Below are 23,769 nucleotides of genomic sequence, written 5' to 3'. Positions count from 1 at the left end.
CTGAGATCTTTTCGGATCCTCTGCACTTCATCGCGAATGTGCTTGATCCGCGTTATAAAACCATTACTTGGATGCGGAAATAAGGCAGCGCACACGAGAAATGATCCAGGCCGCGCTGGATGCGGAGAACCCGCGTGGAGACGGAGAAGCGCCAAGCGCAGGAGACAGATCAGAGCGCAGAAAAAAGACTTGTCTCTGCACCAGATGAGTGGCATGCACCATCGCTGTCTGATATGTTCAGTGGAAATCCTCAAGAAAGTGCCTCAAATAATAATAATATGTTGGCTATTTTGTTCTTATACACACAAACAAACATATATACATACATAATATCAGATTGTAGCATATTTATGCTAGATTTTCTGCTAGATTTCTGCTTTAATTTGATAAAAATGTTTATTTATGCCCTGGCCCTATTTAAATACACTCTCTCAAATATTTCTCAAATGTCAGGCAGATGACAAGCTCAACTGCTCAACAGCTAGATGGTTATCTGTCTGAAGTCCCCATCCCCAGAAGTGATAACAGTCTTGCCTATACTGGAGAAGTAATGCACTTTCTAGTCCTACAGAGAACAATTTCAAATGCACTTCACCTAAATGCACATTGTTTTTATGAGAGAACTGTTCATTTTAAAACCTTTCTGCAGGCCAGTAGGCCTGTACATTATTATTAAATATACACATGAGTGGGATACATTTTTAGTTTGAATTTTATTTTACACTGTGCATTGTGCAATGTGGTTAATAAATATTTGCATAATTTGTAATTATGTATTTTTATGTTGTTGTTTTTTTAAAATAAGTTATGTAATTGTAATTATCTTTGAAACTTTAATATTAATTTATGCAATTGCAATGTCTTAATTTTAGTAAAGTTAGTACACGGTCATAGCAATAAATGCAATGGTACTAATAATTGGCATAATTTCTTTCGGTGTTTCGGTTTCGGTTTTCGGCCTTGGTTTTCTCTTTTTCGGTTTCGGCCAAGAATTTTCATTTCGGTGCAGCATCCCTACTTGCTTTTATTTTTATATTTGATACATTTTATCATGTGTTTTTCCATAATTTTATATCATTTTTAATGTGTGTGTATATATATATATATATATATATATATATATATATATATATATATATATATATATATAATATAATATATGTTTTTTTAAGTCATTTTAAAACCTCAACTGCAATGTCTTAATTTTAATTTAAATTTTTTTTTTTTTTTTAGTTCAGTTTTAGGACTTTTATTACTACAGCCTAAATGTAACTATTAATATTTTGACACACACACATACACACACACACACGCACAAACACACACATATAGCGTGTAAAATAAGTATTGAACACATCTCCATTTTTCTCAGTAAATATATTTCTAAAGGTTCTGTTGACATTTCACCAGATATTGTAATAACTCAAGTAATTAATGCATACAAAAAATAAAAGATAAATAATAATTTCCCAAAAGAAGTTTTGTGTAATAAAATGGAATGGCCCAGGGAAAAGGTATTGAACACGCTTACTTAAAAGTATTTAATTCTTCGTACAAAAGCTTTTGTTGGTAATGACGGCTTCGAAGAAACTGGTGGCCTGCATTGCTCAAGTGTGATTGGCTCACTCTTCCACACAAACACTCAGTGCTTTCCATAGACGTTCTATTGGATTCGAGTCACGTGATTGGCTGGCCATTCTAGCAGCTTTAGTTTCTTTCTCTGAAACCAGTCTTTGGGATCATTGTCTCGCAGGAATGTCCTCATTCCATCTTCTTCATCCTGGTAGATGGAGGCAGATTTTCTCCATTCCTCCTTCCTTCAGTTATATTAATCTTCCCAGTGCCACACCACGATGTGTTTGTATTTCAGAGGCTTGTCTAATCTTTAAACGAGCTTCAACATGCTCTTTCTTCAGCGATGGAGCGTGCAGACAGGCCACGGCGGTTGAGTGCATTACTTCTTGTTTTCTTGCTGCTAATCCCAGGTCTTTCTGAAGATCTCCACGACTCTTAGAAAACGCTTCTGATCATTTATTTCCCCACTGCTCTGTCAGAAATCTTGCGAGGAGCACCAGGTCGTGGCCGGTTTATGGTGAAATGGTGTCCTGTGGTGGTGTTCACAGGAACATTTAGTTTTTTTAAGTATAGAAATCTTCTGTAACCAATGCATCAGTAAGTTTTGCAACAATAAAGTTGCGAAGGTCTTGAGAAAGCTCTTTGCATTTACTGTACCCATCATGAAATGTTTCTTGTGTGACACATTGGTCACGAGACCAGTTACTATCTAACTACCGATAGATTTTAGCTTTGGGTTTCCGTGCCTTTTTGCACCTCCTCTTTCTTCAAGTGTTAAATACTTTCCCCCTGGGTCATGCCACTGTATTACCTCGTCAGAAACACTGCTGTCTGTCCACTACAGTCTTGCTTTGATGAGTGTGTTTCTGCAGCAGTGTGTTCGATGTGTCTCCAGTGTGTGTGGTCAGTCACACCTCTATATTTAGAGCTGGTTATCAGCTTGTTTTCTGTCTCTCTGTGTCTCTCAAGTCACTCTTTCTTCAGACGCCACTCAGACGGAGAGCTGTGTGTGTGTGTGTGTGTGTGTGTGTGTGTGTGTGTGTGTGTGTGTGGGGGAGCTGTTATCACTTGCCCGAGTGTTTTCTCGTTGCCAGATCTTTCCACAGAGAAAGTTCGATGCCTCCAGCTTCAGTCTGCATGGCTCTGTTCCATAAAAGAGCATCTGAAGAGCTTGTGATTATTATTATTATTATTATTATTATTATATTACGGTTTCTTTTTCTTAAAAAAGAATTTACTTGAATATTTCATTTGTATAGTAAAATATTACAATGGTGATATTTTTTTTTATATTTATTTTGTTTAATCTTTTATTTAGTACTAGTAAGAGTAAGAATTAGTAAAGAATAAATGATTATTATTACTATTATTTAGCCATTGATTGTATTATACTAAAATACACAATTTTACATATAATTTGTTTATTTTGTTAGCATTATTTTGTTTCACATTTCATTCAGTAATATAAAAGTATTATTATTATTAACATTATTACTGATGTTAATATCATTATATTTATTTTTACTATTAAAACAAATAATAATAATTAATAATATTATATATAGCCAGTTATATTGTGAAATAAAATTATTATATTTATTTTACAGTCAGACATAATGGTAATGTTTTTTTTTTTTTTGCTTTATCTTATTTACATAGTAATTTATTATTATTATTTTTATTATTTTTAAATTGTAATTTTTATATATAATAAATAAATAAACAAACAAACAATAAAGGCGGCTCTGTGAACATGCACAGCTGACATTTTTTCCTCACTTTACAGTTTTCTTCCTTTGCTTTTAGTTGTTTTGCACCAGGCTGGATGTCAGTGATGCCAAACACTTTTCCCCAATTTCTTTCCCAAGTGCGACCTCAAACGAGGCCAAACACAGATTGCCAAGCATCTACTTTTGTGTCATGAAACACAGACAGAAACCGCATGATGACTATTGATTCTTCTTCTTGAAGGCTTCAGTTACTGTAAGGAAATCTGCTGCTTTGAATTGGACAAAAGCCCTTTCTGAAGGGAGCGGTGCGTATCCGATGTCTGGGAATTCCTGGATGTTTATTGACAGTCGAGTGCTGGAAACCGACCCAGTTAAAGACATGGCTTCTGTTTGGTTGTGAAAGAAGCGAGTGATTTCTTCTGCATGATGATTTGTGTTCTGGCTCGTTCTCACACGGGGCCTGATTAAACCCGTGTGATTTCCCCTCATTAGCATGCTTCTGCTCTCGTCACAATACAGCCTTTCTCTTTTCTAGGTCAGCGTTGAATCGAAAGTGAAGCGGTGTTGTTTTCAGAGCAAACGCAGCGTTTCTTCATGTGTTTGTGAGACAAACCTTCTCTAATATTTCAGGGCATCATAGGGTGAAGGATACTATGTTTTGACCACATTGTAAGACAGCGTCACATGTGTCCTTCTGAGAGGAAGCAATCCCAGAATGCACTGCGACAAGATCAAAGAATCGTGTTTTCCAGTAATGATGGCATTTCGAATATCTCAACTATTTGGCATCGACATAAATGTTAATGTTCTAGTATTGTCGAAATAATTGTTTTACTTTAACAGTGAACTTTAACAGTGAACAAAGTCAACTCTGTATGTAATATTGTGTAAATAATAATAAAATAGTTTAATGTTTTATGTAATATTTTATCCACTGTTTTTGTGGTTGTAGCCAATATTTTCTTGTTTATATTTTGGTTATTTAAATAAATCCAAATTACAAATTAAATACAAATTGGGTACAACAATTACAAAAAAATATATAATAATTTATATATATTGTATAAATAATTTATTTTTATTGTTTATTGATTTCTCTTAATGTAATCTATTTTCCTATACAGGAAAATAGATTACATTAAGAGAAATCAATAAACAATAATTGTGTATTTATGTGTGTATATATATATATATATATATATATATATATATATATATATATATATATATATATATATATATATAAACATTATAAAAAATATGTTTTTAATTTTGCCAGTATATTCTAATCAAATATATATTATAATAAACAAAAAATAAGTTGTCAATAAATAATAATAACAAAATATAAATAAAAACAAAATACAAAAATAGATAAATTTAATTTAATCTGTAATATTTTCATCCATGTTTATTTGTCTATGATATTATTGTTATATATATGTTTATCATTTAATAATAAATAAATAACTTTTAGTTGTATGATGAGTTTTTCCTTCTCTGTTTGCTTGTGAACAGATAATGATGACGTCGCTCATTGATCAGGGTGAGGACATGGGCCTGGTGACCCCGATGGAGCTGATGGACCCTCAGAAGGACGACGACCCCCAGTGTCCCGACCACTTCAGACAGAGCCTCATGTGAGAGACACACACACACCTGTGCAGTATTACACAATAAAAGTCCTCAACGCCATTCACTACATCATTTAAAAATCAACTTTCCAAACATTCTAAACATGCATCAGTCCTAGCTTCATTCCCTTGATAGTGTGCATAGTGTGCGACTGGGACACGATGACTCACAGAAACACAGGGATTGGTTTTCTGTAAACTAATTCTACTTCCTGTATTCGCTTTACTGCTGTGCTATTGAATTTGCAGCATCTGGGTCTGTGTTAAATCTACACCCTGTTCTCGCATGACTGTGCTTGTCCTCGGGCAGGTTTGAGATCAGGGCCGGGCCGCTGTCATCCGTGACGTCTCAAACACACGGTTCTGCTCTCGCTGTTTGTTTAAACATCTCTCCGCCTCAGAGCATGAATTAACCAAGCAACTTTAATATAATGGCTGTGTTTGTGTTTCGCCCTGATCAAGCAGGTTTATGAGAAACGTCTCAGGGGGAAGTTGGTACATAATTTAGAAAAGTGCTAAACACAATTTGATCTGAGAGTCAGATATGGAATCATTCACTAAAACTAAAACCAGAAATCATTACTTGAAATAAAATGAATTATTTATATAATAATTGAATAATTGAAATAATAAAATAATATCAAAAAAATAATTAAAAAACGTTGCATGTCTCAACATTTCTCATTTCTATTTTAAGTTGAAATACTAAAATAAATTAAATCAATTAAGCTAGAACTGCATAGTTATAAACTAAAACTAAATATTTTTTTTTTATTTTGGTAAATAAAATGTAAGAGGTTTACCTTGCAAATTAACTAAAATAAAATAAACTTTAAATTGAAGCAGAAAAAAATTACTATAAATAAAGCTTAATAACAAAATGACAAAAACAAAATTAAATTAAATATAGCTAAATAGAAATAAAAACAAAATAATATAAAAATAAAAATATAAAATAAAGCTAAATGAAAATAGAAAACATAAAATAATAAAACCGACAAAACTGAAATGAAATAAAGCTAAATAGAAAGAAAATAGAAATAACAAAAATTACAAAAAACAAAAATAAAATAAAAAATATAGCTAAATAGAAATACAAATAGAAATAATAAAACTGACCAAACTGAAATAAAAATATAGCTAAATAGAAATAAAAACAAAATAATATAACAGACAAAACTGAAATACAAAATAAAGCTAAATAAAAATAGAAAACATAAAATAATAAAACCGACAAAACTGAAATAAAATAAAGCTAAATAGAAATAACAAAATGGAAATAACAAAAATGAAATAAAATAAAGCTAAATAGAAAGAAAATAGAAATAACAAAAAAAGACAAAAAACAAAAATGAAATAAAAATATAGCTAAATAGAAATACAAATAGAAATAATAAAACTGACCAAACTGAAATAAAAAATAAAGCTAAATAGAAATAACAAAATAGAAATAACAAAAATAAAAAACACTAAAATAAAGCTAAATAGAAATACAAATAGAAATAATAAAACTGATCAAACTGAAATAAAAATAAAGCTAAATAGAAATCACAAAAAACAATGACCAAAAAGCTACTAAGATTTAACTACATATGTGTGTGTGTGTGTGTGTGTGGGTGTATATATGTATATATATATATATATATATATATATATATATATATATATATATATATATATATATATATATATATATATATATATATATATACACCCACACACACACACACACACACATATATATATAATAAAAGTAATTCTAATGACAAAAACATGAAATTACTATGAGTAAAATGTAAAAATGATATATATTATATATGATTATATTACATAATATAGCATTCACACACAATACATATACAAGTTATATCAGCAATACTGGTACTACTTCCAATAGAATATTAGTGAAATACCATTGTTTAGTCTCTCATCCAGGCAAGACTAGATGTTGCTGTAGAGCACAGGACAAAGTTTTGTCTCATTTGTTAAACGAAGTGTGCAATCAATGAGAAGAGAGCTGTCTTGTGCCACTTGTAGATATTTTAGAAATAGACAAAGACACTGTTCATGCACATGCAGTCAGGCTGTTTGGATCATGTGAGGTTATTTCAAATCGTTTTCGATTGATGGGGTCTGTGCATGTGGGTTTCTGAACGAGAGATGCAGTGATCCTTCAGCGGATAATGTGGGAGCTGTGTGTGTGAGTGTGTGTGTGTGATGGTTGTGGTGTTTGGCTGTAGATCTGAGGCCCATAGAGTGGAAAACAATAGAAAGAAAACAGGACTCATTAGAAGGAAACTGTACAAAGACGCCTTTGATAGAGGAAGAGCCATATTACTTCTGCTGTGAATGAATCCTCAAATCAATCGAAGCATTTCACCTGCTCGACCAGAAAATCCCACACTAATGGAGGAAAAGAGGTGTTGATATTCGCAGATATATAATGTTTTACTGTACATTTCTGCCGTTTGGACATCAACTTGAGATCATCACCACTAATAAGCTAAATATATAGTAATGTAGAAACTAAAAAAACTAAAAAAATGTAATCAAAACCTAAACAAATCAAATTTAATAAAATTTAATAAACAGCTCTGTTTACGTTCAGTAGAAATCACATGCCTGCTGGACATACACAATACTGAATACATTGATTACATTCGGCATTAATTAACAAGAATTAATTATATAGTTTGGTTTTAAAAGGCAATAAATCCATTTTGATAAATTTTACCAAGAAAGTGGCAAATGAAAACCACTATTTTCTGTTCCAAACTTTCATAGAGCATCTTTAGGTTATAATAACATTAAAAATTCAAATCCAGATTTAGATTTTCAAAGATTTATTATAAAAAATGTAGTATTTTTTTCCCCAAAATGCAATAAATCCATTCAAAGATTTGTATAAATTATATAAATGCGTATTTGCTTAATGCTGACGGCAAACGAATATTATAATGTTTGCCTTTCTATTACCAATATGCCTTATATAAAATAAATTATTATAATACTTTCTGTATACAATAATGAAAAGAGAAAGAGAGAGGGTCTGAGCACATGTAAACTATAATATATAATCAGTTTTGTATTAGTATTAGTGTTCAACCGATATATTGCCAAAGCCGATATATCGGTTGAACACTAATACTTATACAAAACTGATTATATATTATAATTTACATGTATATTTATATAAATTCAAACTATATAATTATTATAAATGATGAATAGATTTTATTTATTATTTAAATTTATGTATATATTTTTTTATTAGATAAAAGCAGTAGAAATCTTGCTTTGGCAACTAACTGAAATAAAATAAGTTGAAGTTTAAGTAATCGAAAAAACTAAAAATGTTTTATAGAAATATAATAGTTAAAAAAACAAATAAAACTCACAACAAGAAAACAACTACGATTTGAATTTTGAAATAATATTATTAAATATGATGGTATGGGTTAAGTAGAAATATATATAAAAAAAAAAAGCTTTAAACCATGAAACAGAATTTCATATTATATGTATTATATGTTAATGTATATAGAAATCATTCATTCTTCAGAAAAATGAAAACACTAGTTTTGATTGTTCTCTGTTGGTTTCATTAATTTATTTCGAGGCTCTTTTGGTAACGCGATGAATTGAGGAAGTCAGATCTATCTCGCGGTGTTTGTGCGACTGAAGTGTTGTTTTCACCACAGCGTGTGAGACGAGGAGATTCTGATGGCAGAATAGATATTACTGAATTCACTGCAAATGCAACAAACCTAATGATGCATTTTTGTCACATGAAAATGCACTTGACAGCAAAGCATTGATTTTGAGCTGGAGTGTAGGAAATTTACTGCTTTTTAATTCTGTCACCATTTACTCACCCTCATGTTGTTCCAAACCTGCATGGATTACTTTCTTCTGTGGAACGCAAAAGAAGATATTTTGTGGAATGTTACCAAACCATTTTGGTTACCCTTCAGTTCTTCTGTATGAACGAAAATGTCTTGAATTTCTCAGATTATATTCTTTTATGCTCCACAGTTGAAAGAAATTCAAACCATTTTGAATGACATGATGTTGAATAAATGATGACAATTTAAATTTTTGTGTGAACTAACCCTTTAAGAACTTTAATATTTGTAAAAACTTGAGACTCTAATAATTAACTTTAAACAGGCCCTTATTGAATCAGCATTTTACTTAAATAAAATGAATTATAACTTTAAACATTTAAAGAGAAACAAGCTATTGAAGCTATTCTACCAAATTATCCTTTGCCCTAATAAAATTTACTAATTCTTGCTTAGAATCCAGAGTTTAATTATTATTAATTATTAAATATTATTATATTTCATAAAATAAAAGTATTTAGAATAAAACTTTTAAATAAAGATTATTAAATAAAACAACACCTAATAAAAAAAACATCTATAGTAATATTTAATTATATATTTTCTTAAATTATTGCCTTAATTGGCATTACTAAAATTAAACATAAATTAAAAATGAATTCAAATAAATGATAAGGATTTATGATAATAAGGCAAATATGATTAAAAAAAATGACGAAAATTTTGTATGCATTTAAAAAGAAAAATTGTATTCCTCATCCTTTCCTATCAAAATGCTGACAACAGATGTTAAAACGCAGAAAATCAAACCTTAAAGTAAAAAAATCGCAACATCAGAGTCTATATATATATTAATGTTTGCAACACAGAAATATAGTCTACTGTGTTACCACTTTAGCTTCATTTTAAGACGTGCAGGTCCTCCATTGTTTTCAGTTGTTAGTCTTAATTGACTGTTCGCAGGGAGCTTGATTGACAGGTGATCTGACCAATCAGAACGCAGATATTATTGTACAGTCTCCATGGAAATCCACGTGGCTGAATTTAAACTTTTTCAATATAACTCAATGTAAATATGTGCGGAGAGTTAAGATGTGCTGTTGTTGTCTGCCACAGTAAAGGCAATAATCCAAGGAATTCCTTTAAAGTAGTTACAGTTGTAATTTCTTTAAAAATGACAGTTTCCCCTTTGCTCTGTGATTTATTTTTCTCTGCGTGAGAACGTTTGTAGTGCATCCATACTAAAGCACTGATATGAATTTAAATTTAATTTCTTTAAACAAAAAGGTATTGGAATTTATTTCAAAAACATATATAATAATGATAATTTCTTAAAATAAAGTATCAATTTCTCTAGAAAACTAAAATTAAACTCTTACTTACCCCAAATTCATGAGCAGAAGTTTAAGAGAGAACTGAATATCACCAACAAAATTAAACCTACAGCTTAAAGTAGTTTAGTAGTTTATGTGCAAATAAACTACAAATCTTTTTTGTGTTGCATAGTGTGACATATTTTTGTAAATAAAAGTCAGAAGAGTACAGTATGTTGTATGTGTCCTGTTTAATGGTTTGGCTGTTGATCAGCACATTCCTCTTCAGCATTCCTCACATGCTGCTTTCGTGACTAATTGCTTTCTCCTGATGATTTTTGACAGTCTGATCATTGATCTGCATTCATTTGACAGCTTTCAGATTTTATCTTCTTCACCAGTACGTGACACTTTTGCTTTTGCTGAGGGATTTCAACTCACGTTAAACATAAATTAAAAAAGAAATTCCACCTAGATTTGAAAATACTAAATATTATTTACTTATTTTAAATGTATAATATGCAGTACATATATACAGACAAGGAATAAATTATTGAAATATATTTTATTTAGTTTACAGATATGCAAGGGAAAAATACAGTGCAACACGTAACGCAGCCTATATATGCTGAGATTCAGTTCATTTTTGTGACAGGCTTAATTTAATCAAAGAAAGGAAACTCAAGTGGCAGAAAGCGACATCCTATTCATTTTCTTTATTTTACAAAAGCACAATATTTTGTTTTCATTGTGAGTCTACACAAATAAAAGACCTTTATTCAGTAATGCATTAGTAATAAGACAATAAGTGTTGGGTTAGGGTTAGGGCCCCCCCCCCCCCCCCCCCCCACACACACACGCACACACACACACACACACACACACAAACACATCAGTTCTAGCGTTGCTAACTTTACAGCACAGGTGTGAGATGCATTCAGAGTCAGCACATGGTCACTGTCTAGTGGGCTTTGTTTTCAAGTGCGCAACTCTTCTGCTAGCGGCCAGTTATCAAACAGTGGTGCATTGCTGCAGGCGCCCCCTTCTGGACTGGGGGTGAATTAACTGTATTCATTGTAAGGCCTCATGCACCGAACCAGGATGTCTGTACTGTAACGGTTCGGTTCGAATACATGTATCGTTATACACCCCTAGTATATAATAAAAATCTTCATATCAATCCTGGACCTGTTTGAACACACATCACATGACCTCGATGACTTCAGGAGAAAAGAAGTTATCGAATGTGTACTGCAGATGATTGTTCCTCAGAATAACATGCACTGAAGAATCTGTGAGTTTAGACATCTGTTGTCTGTCGGTCCCTCAGCAGTGAACATCACGTGCGTCACAGTGGCGTCTCCAGAGACGTGTGCTAGTACTGCTTTCCCATTGAATCCTGATTTGGTTTGAGACGGTTCATGCTCAGAGGCCTGTGTTTGGTACTGAGCACCAGTCAGTTTTTTGTTGTTGTTAGTGTTGTGTGTCATCGTTGAGTAAATGAGGAGTATTTCAGTGCCCTTTGCTTGCTTAAGAAGACAAGCAGCAGGAAGTGAGCCCTCACATTTCCTCTGGGAGAATCACTGACCGTTGTGGAGAAGCTGTGTGTGATCGATCCAGCAAACCAGAACAGAAACACTGACAGCTGAGAAACATTTCACGATCCAGGAGCTTTTAAAGGCTTCTCAGCTGTTCCTTCATGAAAGCGCAGGGTTTTTCCACATTACGTGATGCATCATCACAGCATTCATTCCTGTTTGAGGACTGAAAGGTTTCTCCAGGAAGGAAACGCTCCTCTGAAGACTTCGGCCACCAGAAGTTATAAACAATGATTGATTGTTTATGAGAGGAAGGTCAGGGAACGAGGTGAAGGAGAACCGGAAAATCCCCCTTATGCTGAAATATCACATTCAAAACCACGGGCTTTCTGTGTCCCTGTAAGGAAAAATAAAAAATTAATGTCTCAATTGTTTCCCATAAAACTGAAATCGTAAATCGAAGCTCTAATTCGCATGTATTTATCTATTAATATTTATTTATTGATATTTTATGCTGCCATTGTCTGTCATTTCTTGGGACTGATTGATATGGTAAATAAATTACATATATATAAGTGCCGTCAAATGAATAAACTCGATTAATTGCATCCAAAATAAAAGTTTTCGTTTACGTAATATATATGTGTGTACTGTGTATATTTATTATGTATATATAAATACACACTAATACATGTATATATTTCAGAAAACAACATTTGTTTATAAATTGAATATATTTATTTATAAAATAAATTATATAAATACAATTAAATGCATGTAAATACATGTAAATATTTTCTAAATATAAACTGTATGTGTGTGTGTTTATATATAAATAATAAATAAACAGAACACACACATATATTATGCAAACAAAGTCTTATTTTTTTATCTTTTAAGCTTTACACATAGCCTACACACACACACACACACACACGCACATGCACACAGACACACACACAGACACACACACACATACATATATACTGAATATATATATATATCAGGTTTTGATAAATAAGTATGAAAATGTGTGTTTGCAGTCATTTGCACACATTTGCCTGCGGCTGGAGCCGGGGCCGGGCGGATGCTTTGGGCTCTTCATATCTGTCTGTATGATCATTTGTTCACACAGTTTGCATGACATTTGGGTCTCATTTGGACCACATGCACAGGCACATTCATTATATTTTTGCAAACTGTGTTTGACCATTTGTGTGTTTGCACTGAACTGAAGCGCTTTTGCATAGCAGGAATCTTCCTAAAGACCGGATTTGCATCGACATGTTCAACACACACATTTTATAGAGAGGACATGTGGGTTTGTTCTGGTTATTTCTCTTTGGTCTCAATACGGTTGTTTTGTTGCTAGGTTTCTAATAACGTACGATAATTTTAAACATCTAGGTGTTTATGTATATATTAACTGAATGCAAGCATATAATAGAAAAAAATTTAATAGATACTTTAAATAATTTATGTTTTGTAATTTCTGTATGTGTGATTGTGTGTATTATTATTATTATTTCTGTTATTATATCATTTGTTGATGATTTTTTGATTCTTAGAGACTAGAGCTTTATTCTAATATTTTGTCATGGTCTTTCTCTGTTTATATTTAATAGATATTTGTTTATATATTAAATATAACATAAATATAAAATATACAATAATATAAAATTTAATATAAGGTATAATATAAACATTTTAAAATATTAACGTGAAATTAATTAAATTAATTTTTTAAGATGATTAATTTTGTAATTAAATTCGTATCTATGTTATTATTATTACTATTGTTGATATTAATGCTTCTATGGGTCTTGTTTACTAAAATAAATACATAAATTATATATATATATATATAACTTTAGATATTAATATTTTTAAAATATAAAATTATTAATTTTAAACTCTTTAAAATACTCAACATTTTAAAATTAGAAACATTTTAAGTAATTACAATGAATAAATATATAAATATCTGTATGTATACGTGACACTAGTATTACATGTTCTTCATCTTTTCAAATGCTTGCATTTATGTGTAAAGTTTTGAAGAAAAAAAAAAAGAGGAAAAAGTTTTGAAGATGTGTTGTAAAAAACTGATGTTGTTTCATGTGCTTCCAGGCTTCAGCTCATTGATGATCTGTCTTATGAGGATGTGAAGAAATGCTACCGGGGTTCAGTAAGTAGATTTCATCTCCTTCCACCAGTTTCCATCAACAGTTGTGTTTAACAATCATCAGTGGTGCAAGTTTCCGTCGCTTACCACACCATCACATGAGAAGCTGTGGTTAAGGGCTGGTTCATGACCGGTTCAGATTCGTTTTGGTCCGTTCTGAACATAAAGCTGCTGTTATTTTGTGGATGAAAGAGTGTTTTTCTTCACAGACTGTCAGCAAATACAACTCCCAGTACCACAAACTCTTCTCGGCCGTCCCGAAGGAGGAGATCCTCATGAAGGGTGATGCACTCTTTAAACAGTGATCCTCAGTGGAGACAAGAAACAAGCCATCTCTGCTTGAAATGAAACATGCATTCATATTATAACACATGCGGGACATTGCTCCTCTGCTGTGTGCTGGATGTGAATGTGACTGCTGTGTTAATATTAAAGTGTTTCTTGTGTTTCTCTGTAGTTTATTCCTGTGCTCTTCTGAGGGATATTCTGCTGCAAGGACGGCTTTACATTTCTCGAAACTGGCTTTGTTTCTACGCAAACCTTTTCGGGAAGGATATCAAGGTTTGTAGCACTTTCTTTAAAGATGTTGAATTAAAAGGATTCAAGATAAATTTGTGAGCAAATTTGCATGAGGGATGTTAGTGGTGGGTTAAACTATTACAAAATTATTTTCATAAGTTGAAAAAAAAAATGTAAAAAATAAATAAAATTAGGTGAAAAACTTCAAAATTAATTTAGAAATGTTGCTAGAATGTTTATTAAAGCTAAGCAATTAGACGTAATAAAAATGACAAAAGCACATCAATTATTAAAATGTAAACAAAAAATGAAAAATAAAGCTAATTCAAAATATCAATAAATGCTATAATAGTGTATAAATAATACAAAATAACACTAAAGCTAAAAATACGACTAATACAAATTACAAATGCACAGCGTAAAATTACTGAAGTTTAAACTAAAATGAAAACTGAAAATATAAATATCCAAGATAATTCAAAATATAAATAAATGCTAAATCATAAATCATCAAATCATAAAATGACTAAAACTAAAATCAAAACTGAAAGTATAAAAATAAATGCATATTTTATAATAATGTGAAAATAATACAAAAATAACTGTCATCTGTAAATCAAAAATAACAATTGCACATAAAATTACTAAAACTTAAAATAAAATGAAAAACAAAATATAGAAATAAAAAACTAGTGAAAAATATTAATAATCGATATAATAATGTAAAAATAATCCTAAAACATGACTGAGGTTCAAATTAAACCTAAAAAAATAAAATTAATAAAAATGACAAAAGCACATACAATTACTGAAACTAACTAAAATGAAAATATAAAAATAAAAGCTAATTAAATATTAATCAGTACTATAATAGTGAAAAAATAATACTGAAATATCACTGATATTCAAATTAAAGCTAAAAATAATAAATATAACAACCGCATAGAATCATTAAAACAAAAAATGTGAAAATATTAAATAAAAGCTAGTGAATATATATATATATATATAATAGCGAATAAATAATACTATAATAACACTGTGCACTGGGTAATATTAATATTATAGATACTAGTATGAGTTATTACTACTCTATTATTTATTCATGCGCTATCATAGTATTTATTGTAAGGAGATCAAATGGAGCAGTTATTGATATTATAGTGTTTAATGCCTAATTTTAGCATGTAAACAAACAGTGCTGATTTCCAGGTCTACAAAAGTGATAGAAATTAATCAAAACATTATGGGGAATATCTAAAATTCATTGCTGTTCGTGACTCTTTATAATGAAGCTCTTATCCAGTAATCGGATGCATCATGGAAAGTCATGGAAATCGATCGGTCAGGATGTGGGAAGCAGGTTATTATTATTCGTCATAGCATTAAAATAATCAGTGGCTTCGGTTTGGGATGTGCTTTAGAAGTATTAATAAACAGCCTGTATGTTAATAACAGACATGTTAATAATCAACTAGTTAATAGTGAGAATCAGTCCCTGTTCTAAAGCGTTCCCAAAGTTAATCAGAAATGTTTTATTGCAAGAAACTATTTTGCTGGATAGAGTTGAAAAGGCCAAGGACCACAATGTTTGTGGAGGCAGATTTCTTCAGATGTGTGGTCGCGTGGGGAACATGGAGCTGCTGACCTCGTCTCAACCCAGCGCTCTGGTGACATTTCTGCTGCACCAGACCTAACCTTGACTCCACTTTCTCTTTTGGCTTCGTCAGTTTTTCACTTTCTGTGTGTTTTGTCTGATGGACTGAGAAGCACAAAGATCCTGGATCGGTGATTCTCTTAATAACGGCTCGGTTCGGGTGTTTTTGTGCGATGTCTGGTGTGTTGATTGTGGTTTTCTGGTTTAGGTTGCCATCCCGGTGGTGTCTGTGCGACTGGTGAAGAAACACAAAACGGCCGGCCTGGTGCCAAACGGACTGGCCATCACCACCGACTCCAGCCAGAAGGTGCTCAACCCAACACCAAACACTTTCAATTATATGAATATAAATATAGATATGTAAATGCATGTAAATATATATACTGTATGTGTGTGTTTTTATATATACGTATTAAATATGCTCAGAACACACACATATTATGTAAAAAAAACATCTTCAATATCCAATGCAATTTTGCGCAATTAATTGTAATGTATATTAGGGATAGGTCTCGATTTTCGCATATTCGGTTAGTTGATGTAATTATAGAATAGAAAAGTAATATTGTTACTGTTTTTTATTTACCGTCAGGTTTGGGAGAGTTACTTTTAAAACGTATTCTGATACAGTTAGAGACGACTGTATCAAAAAAACTATTCAGTAACATAATCTAGGTACCGCAATATCGAAGTAATGTAATCGGATTACTTTTGGATTACTTTTAGTCGCATATGTGCCTAAACTTTTATTTTATTTATGACTTTAAAATTATAACTAATAAAAGCTATTTGAAACTTAAAAATCGTATTTTACCATCTAGATATTACAGCCTATATATATATATACGGTATATATATATATATATATATATATATATATATATATATATATATATATATATCACAAGTCAATGCAATATATATTTATTTATTTAACATGAATCTTACAAGTAAAAATATAGTTTATACACAACATTAAAAATGTACACCATATACACCTTCATATTAGTCTATTTAAAAAAAATTTTTTTTTTTTTTTTTTTTTTTTTTTTAAGGGACCATGCACAATTTTTAACATAAAATGCTACGATCTACAGTATCTTTATTTTAATGACTGATCCGGGGTCTGGGGACGAAATTGGGTTTATTTCTGCCTTTCTTTCAGCCCATTTTTCGCTAGAAAAGAGAAACCTACAAATATAACTGTAATGTACAGTATGTATTAATAATCAACAAACGATGTGTCCACATCTCATTTTAATATCTGACCACTTGTGACTTATTTGTGTGTGTTTAGGACATCAGTCTGTTCAACTTAACCCTTGTATGAAATATAAATATGAATATTTCTCTCAGATTCACTTTTATTGGTGTGTGTTTGTTGTTGGCAGTATGTGTTTGTGTCTCTGCTGTCGCGGGACAGTGTGTACGACGTGCTGAGGAGGATCTGCACACACCTTCAGGTCAACGGGAAGAAGAGTCTGAGTCTGAAGCAGTTTCTGGAGGAGCCTGGCTCTCTGTCGATGGTACCTCAAACACACAGCATCACATGCACTGACCCAGCTGTGCTCAGATGTTATAAACACATCAACTATAGTCTCATATGTGTCCCTGGAGCACAAACGCAGTCTTAAGTAGCACAGGTATATTTGTAGCAAGAGCCAACTATAAATACATTCTATGGGTTTTTCTTTTATGCCAAAAATCATTAGGATATTAAGATAATGTTCCATGAAGATATTTAGTAAATTTTCTAATGCAACTATATCAAAACTTAATTTTTGAATAGTAATATAGTAATAGCTTCATTTGAAAAACTTTATATATAGATTCCAGATTTTCAAATAGTTGTATCTCTAACAAATTTTGTCCTCCTAACAAACCACACACAATATTCAGCTTTCAGATGATGCATTAATCTCAATTTCAACAACTTGACCCTTATAACTGGTTTTGTAGTCCACGGTCTCATGTGAGATGAATGGTGTGCAGGATGAGTTCCCGGTGTCCACTGATTTCACGCCGGTGTTGAAGTGGCGCAGGAAGCCGCCGGCTCCATCCGTCTCTTCATCGCTGCCGGATCTGCTGGGAAACTCCACGAGCAGCCTGAGCGCCGGAGACGCAGTGTACACCGCAGAGACGCCGCTGGAGGGTAGAACACACACACAGCTCGCAGATACAGAACTAGATCATTCTAGACGTATGTTTATTCATATTTAATATTAAATATTAGGGATGTAACGATTAACCGCTAGCTGGTTGAAAATCTATTCAAATATGTGACGATTCAAATCGTTTGAGATGCTAAACGAATCCTGATTCAATTAGAAGGAACCTTAGGAGTTTATATGAATGCATGTCTGAGGGGAACCTACTGTGTTTAGAAAAGTTTTGATGCTATTTTTTATTTTCATCTTGTCTCTGTATAATAAAGTAATGTAAAGTTCAAAAGTGCAGCGCTGCTTTGTTTACAGCGGTAACCAAGGAAACGCTTTAAGCTCCACCCGCTGCGGTGTGCAAAAGTGCTTTGTTTACAGCGGTAACCAAGGAAACGCTTTAAGCTCCACCCGCTGCGGTGTGTAAAAGTGCTTTGTTTACAGCGGTAACCAAGGAAACGCTTTAAGCTCCACCCGCTGCTGTGTTCAATAAGTGCTTTGTTTACAGCGGTAACCAAGGAAACGCTTTAAGCTCCACCCGCTGCGGTGTGCAAAAGTGCTTTGTTTACAGCGGTAACCAAGGAAACGCTTTAAGCTCCACCCACTGTGGTGTGCAAAAGTGCTTTGTTTACAGCGGTAACCAAGGAAACACTTTAAGCTCCACCCTCTGCGGTGTGCAAAAGTGCTTTGTTTACAGCGGTAACCAAGGAAACACTTTAAGCTCCACCCGCTGCGTTGTGCAAAAGTGCTTTGTTTACAGTGGTAACCAAGGAAACGCTTTAAGCTCCACCCGCTGCGGTGTTCATAAGTGTTTTGTTTACAGCGGTAACCAAGGAAACACTTTAAGCTCCACCCGCTGCAGTGCAAGTCAAATCATTTTGTTTTGCTAAAAATGTAGAATTTATACAATCTAATTCGATTTTAAAAAAACTGCTCATGTTAGTATGTATGCAGTGTCTTTGTTTGGATCATGATTAAAATGCAGTGGTTGCCTCTCATTTTAAATGGAAAGAACACAGACAAAGAATTATTTTGTTTATATGAAGAGATTTATTTCATTTGGGGCTTATTTTAAAAGTACATTTAGTTTTGTTAGTTTCATTTACATTATATTTACATTTTTAAATATAATTTTTTTTTATCCATAGCGGCTTACAAATGAGGACAATATAAGCAATCATAACCAACCAAAGAGCAATGATATACAAGTGCTATAATAGTATATTATTATAGTGTTATATTTCAATTTCACAAAGAAACGTGCAGCATTTTGTCCAAGCAGTAATCTAAGGACACATTTAATTTATAGTTTGTCTTAAATCTCATTTTGTTAAAAAAAAATCATAATCGAATTGAATTCGTGAGTTGAGTGAATCGTTACATCCCTATTAAATATATTGTATATAGAGACGCTTTTAGGATCGATGTTAAAGTTGCGTCACAGTGCTATCTTAAATATATGTCTAAATTTATTAAAATAATATATTATAATATTTTATTTATATATTCTTTATAATTATATAGTTTTTTTTTACACTTGATCCTCTTTAACGGTAATCTAAACACCATCATTGATTTGCAGTTGAAATAATGACAGTGTGAATATTAGTGTGTCACATTATGGTCTGGCGACGGTTTCTGGGTCAAAGGTGACACGATCGATGCTTCTGGCCAGAGACTTTTATCCTCAGACGCTGTTCAAACACCCGTGATGGAGTTAGGAAAATATCCACACGTTATTTGATTATAAAGCGCATTGAATTGAACTCGCTCTGTTTGACATTTGACTATAAGTTAAAACGGTTTGTTTCACTGCAGCGAGGCGTTTGTTGTGTTTGTTCAGGGCATTTGTGTCACACAACGGCGGGTTTGACATAAACAGGGGATTCTTGGCTCTGTATGACGCTTTTGAAACAACAAAAAAAAGCCAAATAATGTTTTGTGATCCTCAGAGAGACGGCTGGAGGCCGAGAAGATCCTGCTGACTGAACCCGTGTCTGAACTGGGTCACATGGAGTATCATCTGCTCAAGTTCTTCATTCTGCTGTGAGTCTCCTTCAACTGCTGTAGTTTTACACGCAGGATAAATACAAAGCACTTATTCACACAGAAAAATAGTCAAGCATTTGGAGAGAAACTCTTGAGAAGTCATGCATTTCTGTAGTGTGATGTCGCTCTCTGCTGGTTGTTCAGTGCATAGTTAGAGCAGTTAGTCATGTTAATAATTAATAAGAACATAATAAAAATGTCAAATAAATTAATCTGTATAACCTAAATAATAACAATACATATTATAAATATATTTAAAAAATATTTAAAAAATATATTTTTTTATAAAAACATCTAAAATGTCTAATATATTAATTTAAATATTTTATAAATAATATTACATTAAATAATTACAAGATTAAAAATGTCAAACGATTGAATTGATCATTATTAGAATGTATCATTTTATATATAATAATAATAATAGCAAGATTTGTTTCCTTTCTCAAGCAGAGCAGTTTGACTTCTTTAGTCTAATTATTTGAATGTAGAGTTGTTAACATGCATGTTAACCGCGTGTGTGTTTGTGTTCCAGCATCATTTTGCTCATCATGTCATCGTGTTATCTGGCGTTTCGCGTCTGCAGTCTGGAGCAACAGCTGTCTTTCCTCAACACACAGCCGGCGATGAGCACGAGAGAGAGGTACAGACACACACATCACTCACTCTATCTTACATTTACATGCACTGTGCTGAAATGCTACTGTCAGTCAAACAATAGTGGGAGGGGCCTGTCAGTGTGATGTCATTTGTGTTGATTTAACAAGATAAAAAAAAAAGCACTGGGTGGATTTTTATCATTATATGGTGGTTGTGTACACACACTGCCAACACACATCTCAGTTCAGACAATCTCAGACATCTCAGTTAATGATTTCATCTGTATGATCATTATAATCCGCTCTTTCTGCAGGTAACCCTGGTTTAACCCCGTGCCAACCGGCTTTGCCTCCAGGAGAGCAGTGTCTGCAGACGACTAAACCAGCTCAGTCACAGGTACAGCACTAGTCAAGAAGTAGTTAGCTAACTGACCAGCAGAGGACGACGAGTGACCAGAAGATTCCCGACAACAGGAATATTAGCCAGGCTTCACCTAACAGCTCCGCATCTAGGATATCTCCAGGACTCAGGACTGATCAGGATTACGCTGGCGACTGTTACGAGCAACGGTTTGCTGTTGTTGAACCCAAACGTCAGGAGACTCGAGACGGCCGCATAGTTTCACTTTTTTAACTCTTTCTATGTTTGTCTCTTGTTTTTTTCTAATAAATGACCTGAAATGTGCATGTTTACCAGTGTTTAGCGCACTGCAAAATAAATTATAATGAGTATTTTGTCTTTTGTTCATATTTTAAAATCTATGTTTTTTTTATATTTTAATAAATCACAAAATAAGTATAATTTTTTTAAATATTTACATTGTTTATACATTTATACTTAATTGGTGATTTGTTGATATATTAAAAAAATTAATTGTAATATATAATTTCTAAATAATTATAAATTATATATATATATATGTAATGTAATGTATTATTTCATATAAATTTTATTTTCTAAATGTGTATAAATTAAATGTTGTAATACGTAATTTTACTGAATTACATAAAAACAGCAGTAATAATAAAATATTTCCATTTTAAATAAATGCTGTTCTTTTTTACTTTTAATTAGTGCTGTCAAACGATTAATCGCGATTAATCGCATACAAAATAAAAGTTTTGCATGTATATATTTAAGAAAAATATGTTGTTTATATACTATATACATGTAAATATTTTCAAAATATACACATGTGTGTGTATTTATGTTCTACATAATAAATATACACAGTAAACACATATATTATGTAAACAAAACCTTTTATTTTGGATGCGATTAATCGCGATTAATCGTTTGACCGCATTACTTTATATTCATCAAAGACTCCTGAAAAATTCTACTTTGATCACAGTAATATATTATATTTTTAAGTATATTGAAATAGAAAAAAGCTTTTTTAAATTGCAATAATATTTCTCAATATTACTTTTTTTCTGTATTTTTGATCAAATAAATGCAGCCTTGGTGAGCATAAGAAACTTCTTTAAAAAGAACGTAAAAAATTCCACTGACACCATACAGGATTACATTTGAGAAAAGGAGAAATTCTCTGAAAACATATCTTAATATCTGTAATTTGATCTGGTTTTATACTGGAAAACAAGACAAAATACTGATTATGAAATGATTTTTGCAGTGTAGAACAGATGAGATGTTCTTGGTTTTCTTGTAAAAAGAAAAAAGTAAGAAAGGCAGTGATTGTTTGATTATTTCACACACATTTCACTCACAGCATTTCAAGTCATGTCATAATCGATCACGAATAACAGAGTGAAGGTCAAAGTCAAGTCAGTCTGAGAGTGTTTGTTTGTCGTCGATTGAGGGATGAAGGATTTGTGTTACAGTTTGGATGTGAAGAAAGCCTGTCACCTAACGTTTGCCTGTAATCATTAATCTTCTTTATTTGTGATGTATTAAAGTGCATTATTGGAGGCATCTGTAGGTTGTAACGTACTGTAATCCACTCTTGCATTAGAACATGATGTAGGAAATCGATATTTAATATTGTTTAGGTTTGCTGTAAATTAGAGATTCGGTATGTTGTGATGCTTTGTACAGATTGAATGTCAAAAGTTATTGTCATGCTCATGATTTAGGCCACGCTGTAGAAATTGTAGATGTTTTGTAACTTTCTGACATGAAAGATGAGAGGTAGAAAGTCAAACGAATAAAAACTTTCATCAGATTCGGTCTCTTTCTTTTGTGTCTCAGAAAAATACAGATATTTGGTTTAATTGGTTATAGTTTAGTTAGTTAAAGTTTTGAATTATAACACTTATACACTGCATTTATATATACATTTTAGTCTCACAACAATGCTAACATCGTTAGCAGCATATGCTAATCTCATGAGTTTTGCTAAATGAGGTTTATATAGACATCACAACTCATTTTATTTGATTATTGCATTAAAATTAACTTATCAAAAATATAAGTACTCATATTAGCAAATTAGAAAAAGATGTTATAAAGACCACATTAGCCTAAAACAATGACTAAACGGCTATTTGACTGTTAGGCTACTGTTTAACCAACAGCAAATGTTGGTGAGAGACAATTCATATTTGAATAAAATTCTCTCCACTTTTCACAATAATTGTTTCCTCTCATATTTCCCACAGAAATCATGCTTTTAACTAAGCTTTTCTTTGTTTTAGTGGATTTTTGTTTAAGGAAGTCAACGTGTTGTTCATGCCATCTGTTCATATTTATATATTTTCAGAATTTGCTATTTAAATGTCAATGAAAATGAAAAAACTAATGTAAGATAAAATGTGTTTCTATTCACCAAGTCACAATATAATAGGCTGTATGACGTGAGATTCAGTGCGCGCAGGGGTGGATCTAGAAAAATATTGATGGGGTGGCGAGAAGGGGACAGGAATTTTTGAGGGGTGGCAACATATGGCAGACGTATATATACTGAATTTAGTCACAGTTATCACAGTTTGATGATAAATATATG

At 32.1% G+C, this 23,769-nt stretch overlaps 1 protein-coding gene across 4 annotated transcripts in view; it reads left to right on the top strand.

Moving 5' to 3' along the window:
- Nucleotides 1–22,989, top strand: part of LOC128014153 (GRAM domain-containing protein 2A) — a 32,899-nt gene extending 9,910 nt beyond the window's left edge. The window contains exons 2-11 of one of the 4 annotated variants that reach the window (XM_052597490.1): nucleotides 4,824–4,945; nucleotides 13,766–13,823; nucleotides 14,030–14,102; nucleotides 14,278–14,381; nucleotides 16,205–16,303; nucleotides 17,388–17,522; nucleotides 17,989–18,196; nucleotides 20,105–20,198; nucleotides 20,737–20,844; nucleotides 21,115–22,989. In XM_052597490.1, the coding sequence (XP_052453450.1) occupies nucleotides 4,827–4,945; nucleotides 13,766–13,823; nucleotides 14,030–14,102; nucleotides 14,278–14,381; nucleotides 16,205–16,303; nucleotides 17,388–17,522; nucleotides 17,989–18,196; nucleotides 20,105–20,198; nucleotides 20,737–20,844; nucleotides 21,115–21,118 (1,002 nt within the window). In that variant the 5' untranslated portion in view covers nucleotides 4,824–4,826 and the 3' untranslated portion in view covers nucleotides 21,119–22,989. Of the gene's footprint in view, nucleotides 1–4,823; nucleotides 4,946–13,765; nucleotides 13,824–14,029; nucleotides 14,103–14,277; nucleotides 14,382–16,204; nucleotides 16,304–17,387; nucleotides 17,523–17,955; nucleotides 18,197–20,104; nucleotides 20,199–20,736; nucleotides 20,845–21,114 lie in introns of all 4 variants that reach the window. The other 3 variants (XM_052597489.1, XM_052597491.1, XM_052597492.1) reach the window with 3 other exon arrangements.
- Nucleotides 22,990–23,769: the final 780 nt, after the last annotated feature.

This window comes from Carassius gibelio, chromosome B25 (genome assembly GCF_023724105.1).
Source record: "Carassius gibelio isolate Cgi1373 ecotype wild population from Czech Republic chromosome B25, carGib1.2-hapl.c, whole genome shotgun sequence".
Classification (NCBI taxonomy): Eukaryota; Metazoa; Chordata; class Actinopteri; order Cypriniformes; family Cyprinidae; genus Carassius; species Carassius gibelio.
This window is presented reverse-complemented; position numbering and strand designations above follow the sequence as displayed.